At 54.6% G+C, this 15,190-nt stretch overlaps 2 protein-coding genes across 9 annotated transcripts in view; one reads left to right on the top strand and one right to left on the bottom strand.

Annotated features, from left to right (window-relative positions):
- The window catches only part of LRSAM1 (leucine rich repeat and sterile alpha motif containing 1), a 28,603-nt gene extending 23,298 nt beyond the window's left edge, over nucleotides 1-5,305 (top strand). For all 4 annotated transcript variants that reach the window (XM_068656749.1, XM_068656750.1, XM_068656747.1 and 1 more), the window contains 6 exons: nucleotides 1,582-1,677; nucleotides 2,272-2,370; nucleotides 2,939-3,070; nucleotides 3,423-3,504; nucleotides 3,790-3,935; nucleotides 4,263-5,305. In XM_068656749.1, coding sequence (XP_068512850.1) covers nucleotides 1,582-1,677; nucleotides 2,272-2,370; nucleotides 2,939-3,070; nucleotides 3,423-3,504; nucleotides 3,790-3,935; nucleotides 4,263-4,388 — 681 coding nt within the window. In that variant the 3' untranslated portion in view covers nucleotides 4,389-5,305. The remainder of the gene's footprint in view (nucleotides 1-1,581; nucleotides 1,678-2,271; nucleotides 2,371-2,938; nucleotides 3,071-3,422; nucleotides 3,505-3,789; nucleotides 3,936-4,262) is intronic.
- A 3,887-nt stretch (nucleotides 5,306-9,192) lies between these two features.
- Nucleotides 9,193-15,190, bottom strand: part of FKBP15 (FKBP prolyl isomerase family member 15) — a 26,669-nt gene continuing 20,671 nt past the window's right edge. For 4 of the 5 annotated variants that reach the window (XM_068656723.1, XM_068656727.1, XM_068656724.1 and 1 more), the window contains 7 exons: nucleotides 14,729-14,881; nucleotides 14,269-14,361; nucleotides 13,681-13,791; nucleotides 13,020-13,127; nucleotides 12,067-12,827; nucleotides 11,488-11,575; nucleotides 9,193-11,057 (listed from right to left, as the gene is read on the bottom strand). In XM_068656723.1, coding sequence (XP_068512824.1) covers nucleotides 10,983-11,057; nucleotides 11,488-11,575; nucleotides 12,067-12,827; nucleotides 13,020-13,127; nucleotides 13,681-13,791; nucleotides 14,269-14,361; nucleotides 14,729-14,881 — 1,389 coding nt within the window. In that variant the 3' untranslated portion in view covers nucleotides 9,193-10,982. The remainder of the gene's footprint in view (nucleotides 11,058-11,487; nucleotides 11,576-12,066; nucleotides 12,828-13,019; nucleotides 13,128-13,680; nucleotides 13,792-14,268; nucleotides 14,362-14,728; nucleotides 14,882-15,190) is intronic. The other variant, XM_068656725.1, reaches the window with a different exon arrangement.

Below are 15,190 nucleotides of genomic sequence, written 5' to 3'. Positions count from 1 at the left end.
CAGCACCAGACACCAGGAAATTAGGCATGGGACAGCTTCATCTGTCTGCATCTCCTTTGCCATTTGGCAGTCTACAGCCCCAAAACTCCTGCTGTGATTGAACCCTTATTGCTCAGGCAGTGCCCACAAAGTGCTTCAGCAGCATTTCTGCAGTCACATTCAATACCTGCTGTGCAGGGACTGTTGCTCCTCCTCTAAGATACAGGTGCTTTAGTAATGAGCTTGATAAATCACTGGAAAGCAGGAAGAACCAGAAACAACCTGAGAAAGGAAAGTGTTTGCACTGCTCTCCTGCAAGGTCAGTTTGGGTTGTCCACAGAAGGGGTGGGTGGGAGAGTTATTCTCAAGATTAGCCGAACCTGCCTGGGTTTTTCTTCCGGAGCAGCTCCCACTTGTCATTAGCCAGCACCAGGGAAGAACATTTTGCTTCCTCCTCCTCCTGAGAAGTGAACTGCAGCGCTCAGCACGTGTCCGGGTTCCTGGGGAGGGCTGAGCAACTGCACTCGTCTCTGAAGGCGAAGCCCTGAAATAGTGCAGTGCTCTGCACTGCTGTATGTCTTACTGCTTTTGAAGCTAAACTACCACGTCGGGGTAAAAAAGTTCTTGCATCGAGAGCAGAGCTCTGGTGGGTTTCCACCAGTGCAGGTGAACTGGGCAGCTGCTGCTTCTGGCTGGGAGAGGCGAGCATGTGGCGAGCAGTGCTACCTGCTGCTGCTCCTGCTCCCACCTCTGCAGAGCTTTCCTGCCTCTACCAGGGCAAAGCATCTCTGATCAGCTAACGGTGCCTTTTCCCCATGAGAGGCAGGAGTCCGTGTCTCCTGCTTAAACAGAGAGCCAGGCCCCTCTGGGGGGTACGGATAGAAATCTTATTTCAGTTGCCGATCAGCAAAGGTTTCCCCAGAGCTCTCCTTCTGGAGGTCAGCCTTCTTAACAGCATCCTCGTCCCTTTGCCCATGGACTTCTGAAGTCCTTGTGGCTGATGACTTTTGGCCTCTGCTCAGTCAATGACCTTCACAGCAGGTACGAGCTTACTCGGACTGAACCATGCAGAGATGCCCCATGGCCGTGAGGGTTTGCCTGAGGTTCCTGAGCCAATTCCCCTCTCCTCGGGTCTCAGCAGCGTGGCTGCAGTGATGCCTCCCCCTTCCCTGGCACATGGAGAGGTTGCAGCCTCGCCTGTCCCTCTTATCTGCAGGCTCCTAGACCCAGTTTCAGGTGGTTCTTCTCAGTTGAGGAGGGGAACCGTGAGCACTTGGGACGCCACTGAATGAACTTTTAGCGGAGCAATGAACTTCAGTGATGTGCTGCCAGCATGGGCTGGGGCTGCCCTGGGTGTGCTGAGGGTTGGCACCGCTGGCTGGTGGTCGGTGCAGGACCAGGAGAAATGTGTCTGCCGCGCCAACCCCTAGCTGAGGATTGAGGCCGTCTGCTCAGCCATGCTGAGGGCCCACGGAGTGCAGGGCTTGAACATTTGCTGTGCCTGTTGTGGGCAGGGTGAGTGCTTTGCTGGCAGTCAGGGCCGGGAGGTTGCTCGCAGTGCTGGGGGCTGGAGGTGTGGATGCCAGAGTCCTTCTGTTGCAGGGGGTGATCATGGAGCAACGCCAAGCACTTGGTTACCTGCTGCAGCAGCTGCTCAAAGAAAAGAAGCAAAGGGAGGAAGAACTGCAACAAATACTGGTAACAAAGGCCCCTGATTATGTGCTGTAGGCAAGGAAGCACGTGGGCTGGCTGCAGGGAGAGAATCCATGGGTCAGCATGGGGATAAAGATCAGGGGAGGGCTCCGAGGGTTTGTGTTCCGATCCAGAGACCTCTTTTACTTCACAAAGTGATGATGTAGGCTCTTGGGGCACAATTATCCCAGTCCCTGGTTCAGCATGTGGCACTGCCATCAGAAATCTACCCCATCTGGAAAGGAAATCACAGGGGAGGATGAGCACAATCCTACAAGGTGGCTGCACGTGGCCTTGTCATTCTGAGGACCTCCAGAGTCTCCTGAGCTTCAGGAGACCAGGACAAAGTTCTGCATCCCAAAGAGGGATGTAGAATCCTAGACTGGATGTGGGATGTGGGGATCAAAGTGGGACCAGCCCGCAGAAGGCCCATCTGACCCTACTGGTGCCCATCTTACCCTACTGGTGCCCACAGCAGTGCTCTGAACCAGCTCTGCACAGCCCAGGCTGTTGCTTTCCCCCCACACAGACAGGTCAGGATGCTCTAAATACTGCTTATTTCTTGTCTCAGGCTATTGAATGAACGAGTTTGTTTTTCAGCTGGAAATGGAGGCAAAGAGTGAGACCAAACAGGAGAACTACTGGCTGATCCAGTACCAGCGCCTGCTGAACCAGAAGCCACTCTCCCTGAAACTCCAGGTTGCCTTTGCATTTAATACTGCCACTGTAGCTGTGCACACCTAACGGGGTGCTCTGCTCAGCAGGGTGCAGAGCAAGTAAAGTTCTGTTTCAACTAAACCCCCAAATAGCTCCACTGGGCTCCCCAAACTCAGGTGCAAATCTGTCTAAGTGCAACAGCTCCTTTTGGTTTCTGGTACTGAGCCAGGGACCTTGTGCTGTGGAAACAGCTGCAGGGGTGGCCCCAAAGAGCTTGGTCTGAGCTCTGCCCATTGTGCAGATCACCTGGAGTAGGCAAAGCAGCTGCTGCTGCAGATGTCAGCTGGCAAAATGGTTGGTTCATTCTTCCTAAAGCACAGTGTTTTGAGTTGTGCTCATAAAACATCTGGGGCCAGAGCTTCTCCAGCTGTTGGGTTTTTGAGCTTTAGAGTCTCTGGGGAAGCAAAATGCTTTGAGCAGGGCTTTGTTCCCGAGAGCAGGAACGTGCACGTTGCCTGTCCTTGCTGCCAGCCTTGCGTGGTGACAGGCAGCAGCGTCCCCACGCCTTTTCTCCAGAGTGAAGTCTGGGAGCTTGCCTTGTGTTTTGCAGGAGGAGGGCTTGGAGAAGCAGCTGGTGAACCTTTTAATCGAGCTGTCAGCTGAACAGTACGTGCCTGTCTTTGCACACCATCGAATATCTTTGCAAGTGCTCAGCACCATGACTGCCAGTGACCTGGAAAAGGTACGAGACAGCAGATACACGGCACAGGGCAACACTGACTGCACTGGGACAGACCCTGCCTTTACTCCGAGCATGGCTGTGCTCATGGCAGTGCCCACAGCACGTCCTGCAGGTGGGAGTGTGAGCGCTCCTCGGGTGTCACGTCCATGCAGGGAGAGGTGCCAGTGCTGCCCTGTGCCCTGTTCAAGTAGGTGAAAGCTCTCCCAGAGCACTGGCAGGGTGAGCTGTGACTTAGCTTTGTCTTTTGATATACGTCCCTCAGAGTTTGCAGTGTCCTCTTGGGGACGTCTCCTTTCTCAGCCCGCTCCCTACTTTCCCGACTGAGTGCTAACAGCCCTCCTCTTCCCTGCAGATGGGTGTTACAGAGGCTGGCCTGCAGCGTGCCATCCTCAGGCGAGCTCAGGAGATCCTGGCTGTGGCAAAGACAATCCCAGGTAACGCCGATTCTTTTCTGCCTGGTCCTGGGCGTGTTGTGTGGTAGCAGCAGGCACCTGAGCCCTGAACCTGGAGATGTGCAGGGCCAGGTGCCTGCTGTGGGGAGCAGAGCCCTGAGAGGCCTGCGTGCGAGCGGGAGAGGCAGGGAGCACAGCACCACCAAGCCCCTTGGCTCTCATACTCAGAGCCCCGAGCTCCCATCAGCTTGCAGCTGCCCCCTGAGTGCGCAGTGGGTGGGAGGTGGAAGTGCTTCTGGTGCTCAGCCGTCCTGCTGGTGCTTGCAGAGCTGCTGAAGACGGTGGATGCCGAGGTGCCTGCAGCCCCAGAGCCCAGCGCCCCCGAGGAGGAGGCTCCAAGCACCGTGACCCCGACTGCTCCCCCGCTGTGCTGGGATGAGAAGTCCGAGTGCATTGTCTGCATGGAGCGGGAGGTGAGAGCCCGGCACACGCGTGGTGCCAGAGCAGGGGTGGAGGGGGAGCTGGCCCAGATGTGGCTCTTGGTGGCATTCTTCCCTCTGGCCCATGTCACCGGTGCTTTCTTTGCACAGCACAGGTGCTTGTGCACAAACCGTGCTGGGCTGTGCCCAGGGACGGAGCGCAGGGTGCTGGCTCTGGCTCCCACCGTGTAGCACCCATGGGTGATGCCCAGCTCCTCCAGGACCATTTCCTCCTGTGCTTTGCTGGGGTGTGGTGGTACTGGGATGAGTGTTACAGGGCAGCAGCACTCGCTGTGTCCTCTCTGCTGTCTCTTCCCACAGGCCCAGACAGTTTTCCTACCTTGTGGCCATGTGTGCTGCTGCCAGACCTGCTGCGAGCAGCTGCGTGCTTGCCCCCTGTGCCGCAAGGACATCACGCAGCACGTCCGCATCTTCTGCAGCCGCTAGGCAGGATGGAGTAAGGCAAGGCTGCCCGGCACCACCTTCATCACCCCTTCTCAGGACCATGCTCCTCTGTATCAGTATTAAATGCACTCGCACAGCATGGCCAGCACTGCCCTCTCCCTGCACGCAGCCCTGGGCTGGCTGCTGGCTGCACCCAGGGCCTCAGCTGCTCTCCACATTCCCTGATGGTTCATCACTGGGTGATGAAACTGGGCAAAGCGGTGCCCCCTCTTCTCTGGCTCATACATTTGCCTTCAGAAACGCCTCTTGCTCGGCAGGGATGCAGTTAGTGCTGTCTCTGAAGCCACTGGGACTCTGCACTTTGCTGGGGCCGCGGCACTGCTGTGCTCCTGCGTCAAGCACTGTTGCCCAAAGGTGGGTGAATTCTCCTGTAGGAGGACTCGGCCAGGGGTCTGCAATGCTCTGGGATGCTGACAGTGCCTTGCACCTATGTCATTGCCAAAGGCCTGGGGCTTCTGCACGGGCAACCTGTGGAAGTGTGTCTGGGGCAGCTGGTGGGCTGCAGCCACGTGCAGCGGGTGACGGAGCAGCGTGAGGTGTTCCCCATCCCCGAAGTCATGCCCCCATGGGAGGGGAGCCTGCAGCAGCCCCAGAACCAGGACTCGAGGGGCCCACTCTGGCCAGAGGAGCCCAGTGGGATTCCCTGTTGAAAACACACTACGAGCAGGAAGCGTTCCTGCCACCTAAGAGCCAGCACAAGGCCGGGTGGGCTGGGGCTGGGCCTGGCAGAGCTCTGCCTTGTGTCCGTGTTGGCATTCGGATAGTTCGCCATTGTCATTAATAAGTAACAGTCCCAGTAAGTCTCGTCTCTTGACCTTGAGGTATAAAATGCAGAGATAAGCCTGGTCCCACTGCAGCCCTTCCCCCAGAAAAAGCTATTAAAAGGCAGCTGGTTTCTGCTGGTTGTGTGTTCCCTTTTTCCCGTCACATGCCCGACTGTCCCAGTGTCACCTCCTCCCATCCCACGTCAAATCGGGGAAGAATCTGAGGTTCTTGGAGCAGCTCTGGTGACTTCCAGGCAGCTGGAGACCTCGGACACCTCTGCAAGGATCACGTTGTGTTTGCTGCGCTGGGGCAGACCGCCCGCGTGCAGCACCCACGGCACGTGTGTGGCCTGGCAGAGGGGCTGGGTGGCCACAGCCACGTGTGCCAGGATAGCCCAGCAGGGGCAGAGCTGCTGGGGCCGTGTGGCTCTCGCCGTCTGGGCACAGCCGTGTCCTTGCTGCAGCCTCCGTGCTCTTGTTGAGCCGTGGCCACACACCTGGCAGGTCCCTTCTGGGGGGAGCATGCCCCTCTTTGGGCTTTTTGTAGCTGTGGGGTTTGGGGCACAGTGAGCACAGAGGGACGGATGCAGGTGCTCAGCGTGTCCCAGGGGGAGTCAGGTGCCAGCCCACCTGGGTGAGGCTCAGCGAGGGAGCAGGAAGGCGGGCAGGTCCTGACTGTCCTCTCCAGCAGGCACAGCCCTGCAGGGAGCCTCCCTCCTGCCCTGGTGCCCCAGGGTGGCCAGGACCACACCAGGGCCCCGTGTTTGCCTGGAGAGGGGCGAGAGACCCGGTGCTGCATCCCGGCAGGGAGGGGAGGGCAGCAGCGATGCTGCATCCCCACCGTCCAGCTGGTCTCACAGAGCTGGACTCCCGTGTCCCCAAGGCAGCGGTAATCAGTGACAAGCTCTGGGGCAAGGTTCGCTGCCTGCCCATAAACAACCTGTGCTGGACGTGCCTGGGAAGCTGGGGGCAGGAGGAGCTGCCTGCCCTTGTGCCCTGATGCTGGCAGGATGCTGGGGCACCGCGGGGCTCAGCTGCCCTCCTCTGCCCACCTGCCTGGCCAATTCCCTGCTGGTGCTGCCAGAAAAACCGCCCGGGCTCTGCTGGGCTGGGGCAGGGGCAGGCTGCAGCTGGAAGCCGTGGGCTTGGGCAGTGCTGGAGCTCGTAAGCTGGGTTCAGCCCCGTCCCCAGAACCAGCCCAGCCCTCCCCACCTACACCTTCATGGTGTGCCAGGCACCTGAGGCAGCGCAGGGCTGGGCTCCTTTCAGGCTTTTATTTGCTGTGGGTCTTTCCCAGTGACTCCCAAGGCCACAAGAACCCCCCCAGGCTGCTTGTCCCTGGGGCACTGGCAGTGCCACGCTGCCCTTTGTCCCCAGGGCCACCCCACGCGGTGCAGCACCGACCCTGTTCAGCTGCATGCGGGGACACCGATGGCCGGGGCAGCCCCTGGCAAACTTGAGCAACTGCCCCAGGTGAGGCGTGAAACGAGGCAGAGCACAAACAGCTCCGGGCTGGGTGCGCAGGGGCTGCTTCCGCCTGGTGAGCTCAGCCTAAACCAAAACGATAGCAATAAAAAGACCAACCCCTAGTGTTTAAGAAATTATTACAGAATTATGGCTCTGTAAAGGGAATTTAAAAAAAAGCATTCTGTCTCACAAGTATCAGGGCCGTGGGCAGAGCATGCAGCCACCCCAAATGCTGCGTGGTCATGCGTTAGGGTTGGTAACCCACCCACTGCACGCAGCTGGTGGGACCCTCAGGGTCCAGCCCTGCTTTTGGAGCAGTCCCAGGCCCCGCCGAGCCCCTTCCCTGGGGCGGCTGCTGGAGGAGGAGCGCGCCGCTCCAGTGCTGCCGGGCACCCCAGGGCCGGGCTGAAGTTCAGCCCCGCTCAGCCCCCGCCTCGTGGGGCACGGCCCTCGCCCGCCTCCAGCCTTCAAAAGCAGGTGCGGCCGCGTCCACTGCCTGGGAGCGCCATGGCTGCGGGGACGGAAGCCAGCGGGGAGTGCGGGATCTGCTACGAGGCGTACCGGGGTGCCGGGGGGGCCCGGGCGCCCCAGCTGCTGTCCTGCCACCATTCCCTCTGCCAGAGCTGCCTGCGCAAGCTGGTGTGCCGTGCCGCCGCCGTCGCCTTCGTCAGCTGCCCCTTCTGCAGGATGGTGACGCTGGTGCCAGAGCTGGCCCTGGGTGGCTGTGGAGCGGCACCGGCCTTGGGGACCCCGCGTGGCGCCCAGCTGCTGCCCAGGGAGGAGGAGGAGGAGGAAGGCAGCAGTGCCCCTGGAGGTGCCCACCAGACCCTGGGGCGCTCGGTGGCCGTGGAGGTGGCGTGCGCAGCCCACGCGCCCGTCTTTGCGGTGAGCAGCATGGTGTCCCCCTGCGGCTTCCGCCGCAGCCCCGAGGCGCCGGGAGCCTTCGTGCTGGGGCTGCCGGGGCGGGGGCTGCTGCTGGACCCGCAGCCACCCCTGGCCTCCATGGAGAACCTGCGCCTTGGCTTCGCCGCCGGCATCCTTGTCCTCATCGTTGCCACTTTCTTCCTGCTTGTCTTCCTCAAGTAGGTCTGGAGGGGGAGAGGGGGCTCTTGTCCGGCACCACAGCCCCTGCTGGGGTCCCACCTCGCCTCCAGGCAGCCAGGACAGACCCAGGTGGGTCAGGGGCTTCAGGCTCAGCCCCGTCGTGCGCTTTGGATCCCAGTGAGACAGGCAGGGAGAGGACAGAGGATGGGCTCAGCTTCCCCCAGGATCTAGCCCAGCTGTCTGGGGGCTGCAGCGCACTCAGCCGTGGCCAGTAGCAGCACCAACGTGGGCCCCAAGGCATCAGCCTCTTTAAAAATTAACTTATTTCAGAGCTTGCCTTCACCCCCTGGGGTCTGGCCAAGCTTGTGTTGTGCTTACGCCTTTCCTGGAGCCTCTGGACACACTGGTCACAGCTCGGCAAGAGTCGCCCCAGGACTGGAAAACGCCGGCTGCATCCACAGCAGGGACCTGAGGAAGGGCCCACGGCCCCGCTGCTGCCTGTGGGCAGGCGTCCCCATGGGGGGCTTCGCGTGTGTGTGCTCTGCCACACGGTGAGGATGATCCATGGGCGTCTGGTGGATACCTTGGTGTGCTCCAGCTGTCAGAGCCAGCTGCCATCGATCCTGTCAGGACTTGAGGACACTATGCGAGGGGAGGGGAAAGGTCCTGCATTGTTTTCTGTTGGTAAAATGTTGTTAACAGCAACTTCCCAGTGCTTCTCCTCACGGTGCACAGTGGAGCCACAAAGCCTGGTTGGTGCAGGTGCACGCAGAGAGAGGCGGCACCTGGGGAAGGGCAGTGCCCAGGAGAGATGAGACATTAAAGATGTACTGAAGGTTGGTCCAGAGCAGTCTCCAGTCATTTTTCACCTGTCTGAGGTAGAGCATTTTGCACCAAGGGTGTTCAGGAACACAAGGCGCTGTCCCACTCCCAGAAGCAAGGACTGGGGGTGATAAGCAGGGCCCAGGTAGGGGAGGGGTGTCCCCGCCTGCCCCCAGGGTCAAGCCCCATCTCCACCCAGCACCAAGGACTGGAGCCCATCCTGTCCCTCTGCTCTCATTCACCCTCCCTGGGACATGCACCTCTGGCCACAGGTCAGGACCCAGCCCTTCCGTGTCCCTCTTGAAGGTATCTGGCCCCAGCTCAGGACTGGGCAGGAGATCCAAGACCCTGCTGCCCCTACAGGGAGCCCAGAGGCTTCTCATATTCACTCCCCCAGCACCTCACAGTAGAGGAAGGCACAGAGGACAAATAAGAAGGTGCTAAGACTTCAGCAGAAAAAGAAATGGTGAAGTGGTAGGCATAGGTAAAGGCATAGCAAATTAAGGCATAGCTGAAGCCCCTGAGGAACTGAAGCCAGAGGATGAAGGAAACTCCTCTTGTCTCCCCTGAGATGGGTTTAACAGTAAGAACAGTCTCAGAGGAAGAGGTTCTAGACCAAGCCTGAATCTAATGTAAGTCTGTATTCAAGTGCATACAGATAGATGCATACAGTCCATACAAACAGAAGATACAGGTTTAATTGCACTTTATTTTTCAAGAAGTGAAATGCAAACCCTTCAGGTTGTCTATCTGTATCAGGAAACAAGAAGTGGAATGTGTTAATATTAGTCAGGACCTGCACTAGGACACTGCCCCAGAGAGTGTTTTATGCTCAGACCTGCACATGGGAAGGGAGCCCCAGAAGGTCAGGGTTTCACACCCTGTCACTGTTCAGCACTGAATAGTTATTTGTTCTTTGATTATTGGAGCAGCTTTCAAGGAAACTCAAGCTAAGTTCACCCTGTGACACAAGTGGCCCCATGGCTGGCTGTCTCACAGGCTTTGGGCTCTAAGCTTGGCCATTTGCCACAGAGGGCAAGGAAGGGACAGGGACCTAACACTGCTACACTAACGCACAAGAACACCCAGTACTTTTACTGTTTTTCCCCAGGAAAGTGGCATTTAAGAGGGCATAGATCAAACTCGCTTTGGAGAGGATGAGAAAATTCTGGAAGCTAGATGTTGGCAGAATTATTTTAAAAACTTCAATTTGTGTTAATGGAAGAGGGTGGTGGTGCTATTTGTTTTAGAGACACTGTATGAACTGCTTCTACTAAGTTTCATCAAGTGCTAGTGAGCCTAGAAATAGAAGTGCTGTGAGAAATCCAGCTTGGCTGCCCAGCTATCTGTCCTCACTGCTCTCCCCTCTAGCTTCACCTAGACAGAAGTTACAGGAATTTACACCCCAACCCCTGGCTGCACAGCAGAGCCCAGGTCAGGCTGGTTTATACACGTCCAACCACCATCAGGTTAACTTGTGCTATGTCCATCACACCTGAAGCAGCGAGAGAGAAAAAGGCACAGGAGAGGGGTTTGGCTGCCTACAGTAGCTCTCTTCTCTGGAGAAGAGCACATTACACATCTGCATTGCTGCTTTCTCTGGCAGTGCTGCACAACCCAGCAGAGAAAACCTCACCTCTGCATGCAAACAGAGAAGAGATGAGCTGTCCGCACAGGCTGCGCACTGAATCACTTTCATGAGGCTTTGCTGAGCCTCAAGCTCCTCTGTAAGCCACAGGTGGGGATCTGGCTCCTCACAACAGCAATTACCAGGTGCTACCTGTGGGCTTGGAGCATTGGCCCAACAGAGCCTGACCTCCAGTACCACTAAAGGGCGCCTCTGCCCATGTGTGCTGCAGCTCTGAACATACAACAGCACCGACCTGAACCTGGCAGCCCCTGGAGTTTCCAGAAGCCGCCTGTGCAGAGCCTTCAGCCTCCAGGAAGCATTTGGCTGCATCTCAGCTGGATCTCCCACCGCACTCTAAGCCTAAAGAGATGAGGTGGTGCAGAGGCGTAGAGCCTAACACTGGGGATTAACAGGAATATTCCAAGATCATCACTGGGGAAGGAGAGATTTTTAGTCTGACTTTTATGAAAATAGTTACCTACTGCAGGGTCCTGCCAAACTCGTTCTTCTGAAGCACTTTACATAGTTCATATTTGCATAACGTTTCAGATTAATGAATCAACGGTTCACAGAAGTAGGACAGCAATACAAACATGCAGTGAGACTGGTCAGCTCCTGCAGCTTGTCGCACGCTCTGCGCATGTCTGTCAGGTCAGAACAAAAGGGTCTGAGTGCCCAAGAGTGCAAACCAGAGACACTTGCTCTCAGGCCCTGTCAGCTTGCAGTACAATAGCCTGGGAAGTCCCTGGTTGTTCACAACTGTCCCACATCCGCAGCTTGTTAAGTGCTAAGTGCACAGGAAGAGGCCATGCCCAGAGGAGAGGGCACGCAGGCTCACCAGCCAGTTCTTCATCCCAGCCAGTCCAGATCATCGTCGTCATCATCAGCAAAGAGCGGAGCAGGAGGGGGGCGCCCCTTCATGCTCTGGAAGTCAAAACAGGGAGAAATTTGTCAGTAACAGCTTCCCAGTAACTAGTAATTGCTATGCAGCTCTGGCTATGAGATCTCATCAATTTTATGGGGCCTCATTATGTTTTTTTGTATTTCTCACATGATGAATGAATCTTCCAGGAGATGCCTATAGCCTAAAGGGATAGGAGAGAGGAAGACTAAAAACCCTTCAGTTAACCTGTGAAAGTGTCCTAATGTCATGCCAGCAGGAGTTTGTTGTCACTGCCTCAGCCCATGCAACTCCAAGCTCAACAAGAAACAAATCCAGACACTGAAAATTTATACAGAGAATGCATCAAAGCTCCAAGCTCAGCAGGCAAGAGCCAGTGAGCACCCCCTGCCACAGAAAGGATTTTTCATGGGAAATGAATTAGTTCAGTGGAGTGGAAAGACAAATACATACCACTTCCTCTTCATCCTCCTCTTCAGAGGGAACTTGAGGCTTCAGTGGTTTATGAGATGTTTTAAAGAAGTTGTCATCCTCAAAGAGGCTAGAAGAAGACAAAGAAAGAACAGTTTACTTGCAGACTATGGGATCTTAGCTTCCTTTTATATGTTCTATTAAGAATGACCTAAAAGCCTCGTCACCCAGACAAACCGCTTAGTGTTTTGAGGCACGTGCTTTTCGCCAGTGCAGGAAAGTTCAGTAACGGTACCATCTTTTTGCCATCTGTAGCAGATCCCAAGGAACAGCACACCCCCTGCACTCAGCTGGGAATCGTTCACAAGGGACGATGGCAACACCACCTCCACCCAGCTGCCAGCTCCTTCTGCAACTGCCCCCCCAGAGTGTGCCCCGGACAGCCTGCGCTCTGCCAGCAGCCGGTTGTGCCTCCCAGGACTAGCACTGTGATGGCACTGCGGCCCTGCACGCACGCTGTGCCAGCCACTGGGGCTGAAGCCCTCCCTCGGTGCTGCCACACCAGTCCAAGCTGATCAGCAGGAAGACAGGACTGTGGTGACCCCTGCAGTCATACCTTACCTGGAATCTTTTTGCCCAGGGCTGGAGCTCAGTTCCTGCTCTCGTGGGATTTCTCTGACGACAGCTGAGCTCTTCTCTGCTGTGGATACCGAAGCAGGCTCCTGGTCAGAACTAGCTCCATCTGACAGGTCTGTGCAGTTTCCTCCTTCACTACTTAAGGGAGGGGGCTCTAAGCCTCCCACAGGCTCCTCTGCCTTCTGCTCTGCAGATGGCTCCTCTGGAAGCACAGCCACATCCACTTCTCCAGACCTAGTTTCTAGAACAGAAGGCTCTGCAACTTCTGCCTGCAAAGATACTGTGGAGGGACTGCGTTCAGTCTCAGCTTTCTTGATGGGGCTGCTCTCCTGCCTCTGCCCAGATAGGACAAAGTCCTCATCCACCTTGGGAACAGGTTGTTCTGCAAGCTCAGGCTGCTTATCAGGATTTAAGCGGGACTCTGCTCTGGGAGAGAGAGACTCCTGAGGGACCTCCTCCTCTTCTGACACCCCGTTGCTCTGTGCTGTCTGCTCCTCTTCAAGCATCCTGGCCCCAGCAACCAGAGGTGCAGATTCACCTTTCTGGTCACACGCCGGGGAGCCTGTGCTCACTTCTCCAGGACCAGATGGGCAAGCAGCACCCTGTGCAGGGCTGTGCTGCGCAGACTCTTCGTGGTCTTTCTTTGCTCCAAGAGATCCCTCCAGCCTCCCTGCTCCAGGTTCTTCTGTTTTACCATCACGCTCTGATTTCTCCTGCTGTTTGTTGAGTAGCTGCAGTGTTACAGTCTAAGAAATTGAATAGGAAGAGTGTAGGTTATACACTAGACAAGCCATCACAGATCCCTGTATGTTCTACTGCTGGGCTGCTTTGCCACTCACAAACTTCTGCTTTAGCTATTTCAGATTCACAACACTTTGTTTTAGCCAAAGCCTTAATTTCTCACATTTACCACCTCATCTCTCTTATTGCTGTCGTACCTTAATAGTGTTCATGACAACACCCAGAACTGTCCTGCCACTGTATGTCTCTTCCAGTTCAAATTCACCCCGAAGAGACTGAAATACCCCATTCATTATTTTCTTTACCTGGAAAAGAGAAAGAGGGAAAGAGATACAATTCACTAACATGTGAAATACTGGATTCAAGAACAGATACTTCTCCAGGCAGAAGACCAATAAATGCAAGCAAACACATGTTGTTTCAAACAATCCACTACTTTTTCAAATCAGGAATTCCAGCAGCAAAACAGAATGCATCGTGTCATTTAATTCAGAACCATTACCTACACAGCAAACCCATTCCTCCAAAACGGAGGCAGGTTGTACAAACCCAAGGCAGACACTTCTCCCTTACTACTTCAACTTATTACTTCAAATTTTCAACCTAAACTTAAGATTCAAGGTTTTAAACTAAAAAAGCAACAGTGGTCATCAGGAAGATAGTGTCGTTTGCTCCTCTATGGACCCTATTACCAGAGCCAGGGTGCTTTTTTAAAATGGAGAAAAATGCTAAGAAAATGGTAAGGCTGTTTTTTTTTTAAATCTGTTTTTCCTTCTCATCTCTGCTCAAAGAGAAATAATTTGGGTGTAAATAGAATAGATTGCTCAGTAAGGAGAAGTTTTATATAGTCAAACTCACTTCTTCTGTGAAGTCTGCAGGTGAAGATCTATCCTGATCCTTCTCCAGCTCTTGGATGCGTTCTTCATAGCGAGCCTTCAGTACTGCTGCATCAGACTGCAAGGCTGAATACTGCCAAAGAGAAACAAAAGTTAGAACAGCTCCATAATGAAATTCAGTGGTAAACCTGGTAGACTTTTTTTTTTTTTTAAAAAAATGTGGGGGCAAATTGCTGAGTGTAGACTCAAAAGCAGGGCTTTTATAGAGTTGCAGAAGACTTTATTGAAAGTAACACCACCAAAATAAAGAAATCCAAATATAGCCATGCACAGACAGACACAACCAAATCCTTGGAGATGCACAACCAGCCATGTAATTAACTCTTCCAGTTCACATAATACCAAGAACGGGCACAGCATTATTAAGATGCCAGTGAAAGAAGGGCTAGGTCTCATAATTTGGCCTGTTCTGATTTGCTAGAAGCAATGCAGAGATTTTCCTTCCCTCTCATATTCCTGAACTTGTGTTCTTGTTATTTAGGACACGTGGCCTGAGGCTAATCATTACTGCACTACAATTTGCAGTCAGCTCCTATGTTATCCCCTTTACCTTCTCTTTGATAGGCTCCAGTTGTTCTAAGCGTTGCTGAAGGTCGGACAGTTTTTGCTCCTCTGCTTTTTTCGAGTGTTTTAGAGCCCCAAGCTGAAAGACAAGAACTAGAGCCTATCAGTTTACAGCCCTTTTCAATATCACCAAATTCAAGACTATTTCAACAACTGTTTTTGAGCAGAAATATAACTGTATAGACAAGCAGAAGAGACTATAGGTGTTGCTTTAGTGTGTCAGCATTGACATCTCAGCCCTAGCTCACTCAAGGGTTGCAACAGCCAGCTCACCCACCCACCCACCCAGCGTAACAGATGCAAGTCTGGACACATCCTGTGGATTAGATCAAATTCTGCAAGCAGTCAAGAAGTTAGAAGTCAAGCCACAATCAGGTGGCAGAGGACTTGGTTACAGTCACTGGTTATTCAGCATTGTATTCCAGCAGTAAGGAACAGCCCTTTACCTTCTCTTCCAGCTGGGACACCTGCTGCTGCAGGGAGTCTCTCTGCTCACACACCTCCTGGTACTGCCTGGCGTGCTGCTCCTTGGCTGAGGCCAAGGTACGTTCACATTTGGCTTCCCACTGGGATTCCAGCTCTGCCTGTATGAGCGATAGCTGCCCATCACATAACAGATTATTAGAAACAATCACACTTCATCAGTATTTGCATAACAACTGGCTGAAAGCTTAGGGCCCAAACAAGAGGTGGGAAAACAACATCTTCTGCTGTAGGCTTCAATGCCTACACAAAGGCAGCAGCCATCCTCAGCTCCTGCCCAGACCTCTCAGAGTTCAATTCCAGCCACAATTCTGCAGGCTGGCCTAAAGGGCTGGCCCAGACTTCAGGTCTCTTGGCATATTTCTAAACAGTCTTCCACTCATCAGCAGTCATGTGTTGATCTTTCTACTTAGAGAATGAATTTG

Source organism: Anas acuta, chromosome 20 (assembly GCF_963932015.1).
Source record: "Anas acuta chromosome 20, bAnaAcu1.1, whole genome shotgun sequence".
NCBI lineage: Eukaryota > Metazoa > Chordata > Aves > Anseriformes > Anatidae > Anas > Anas acuta.
Note: the sequence above shows the minus strand (reverse complement) of the source record. Positions and strands in the feature narration are given on the sequence as shown.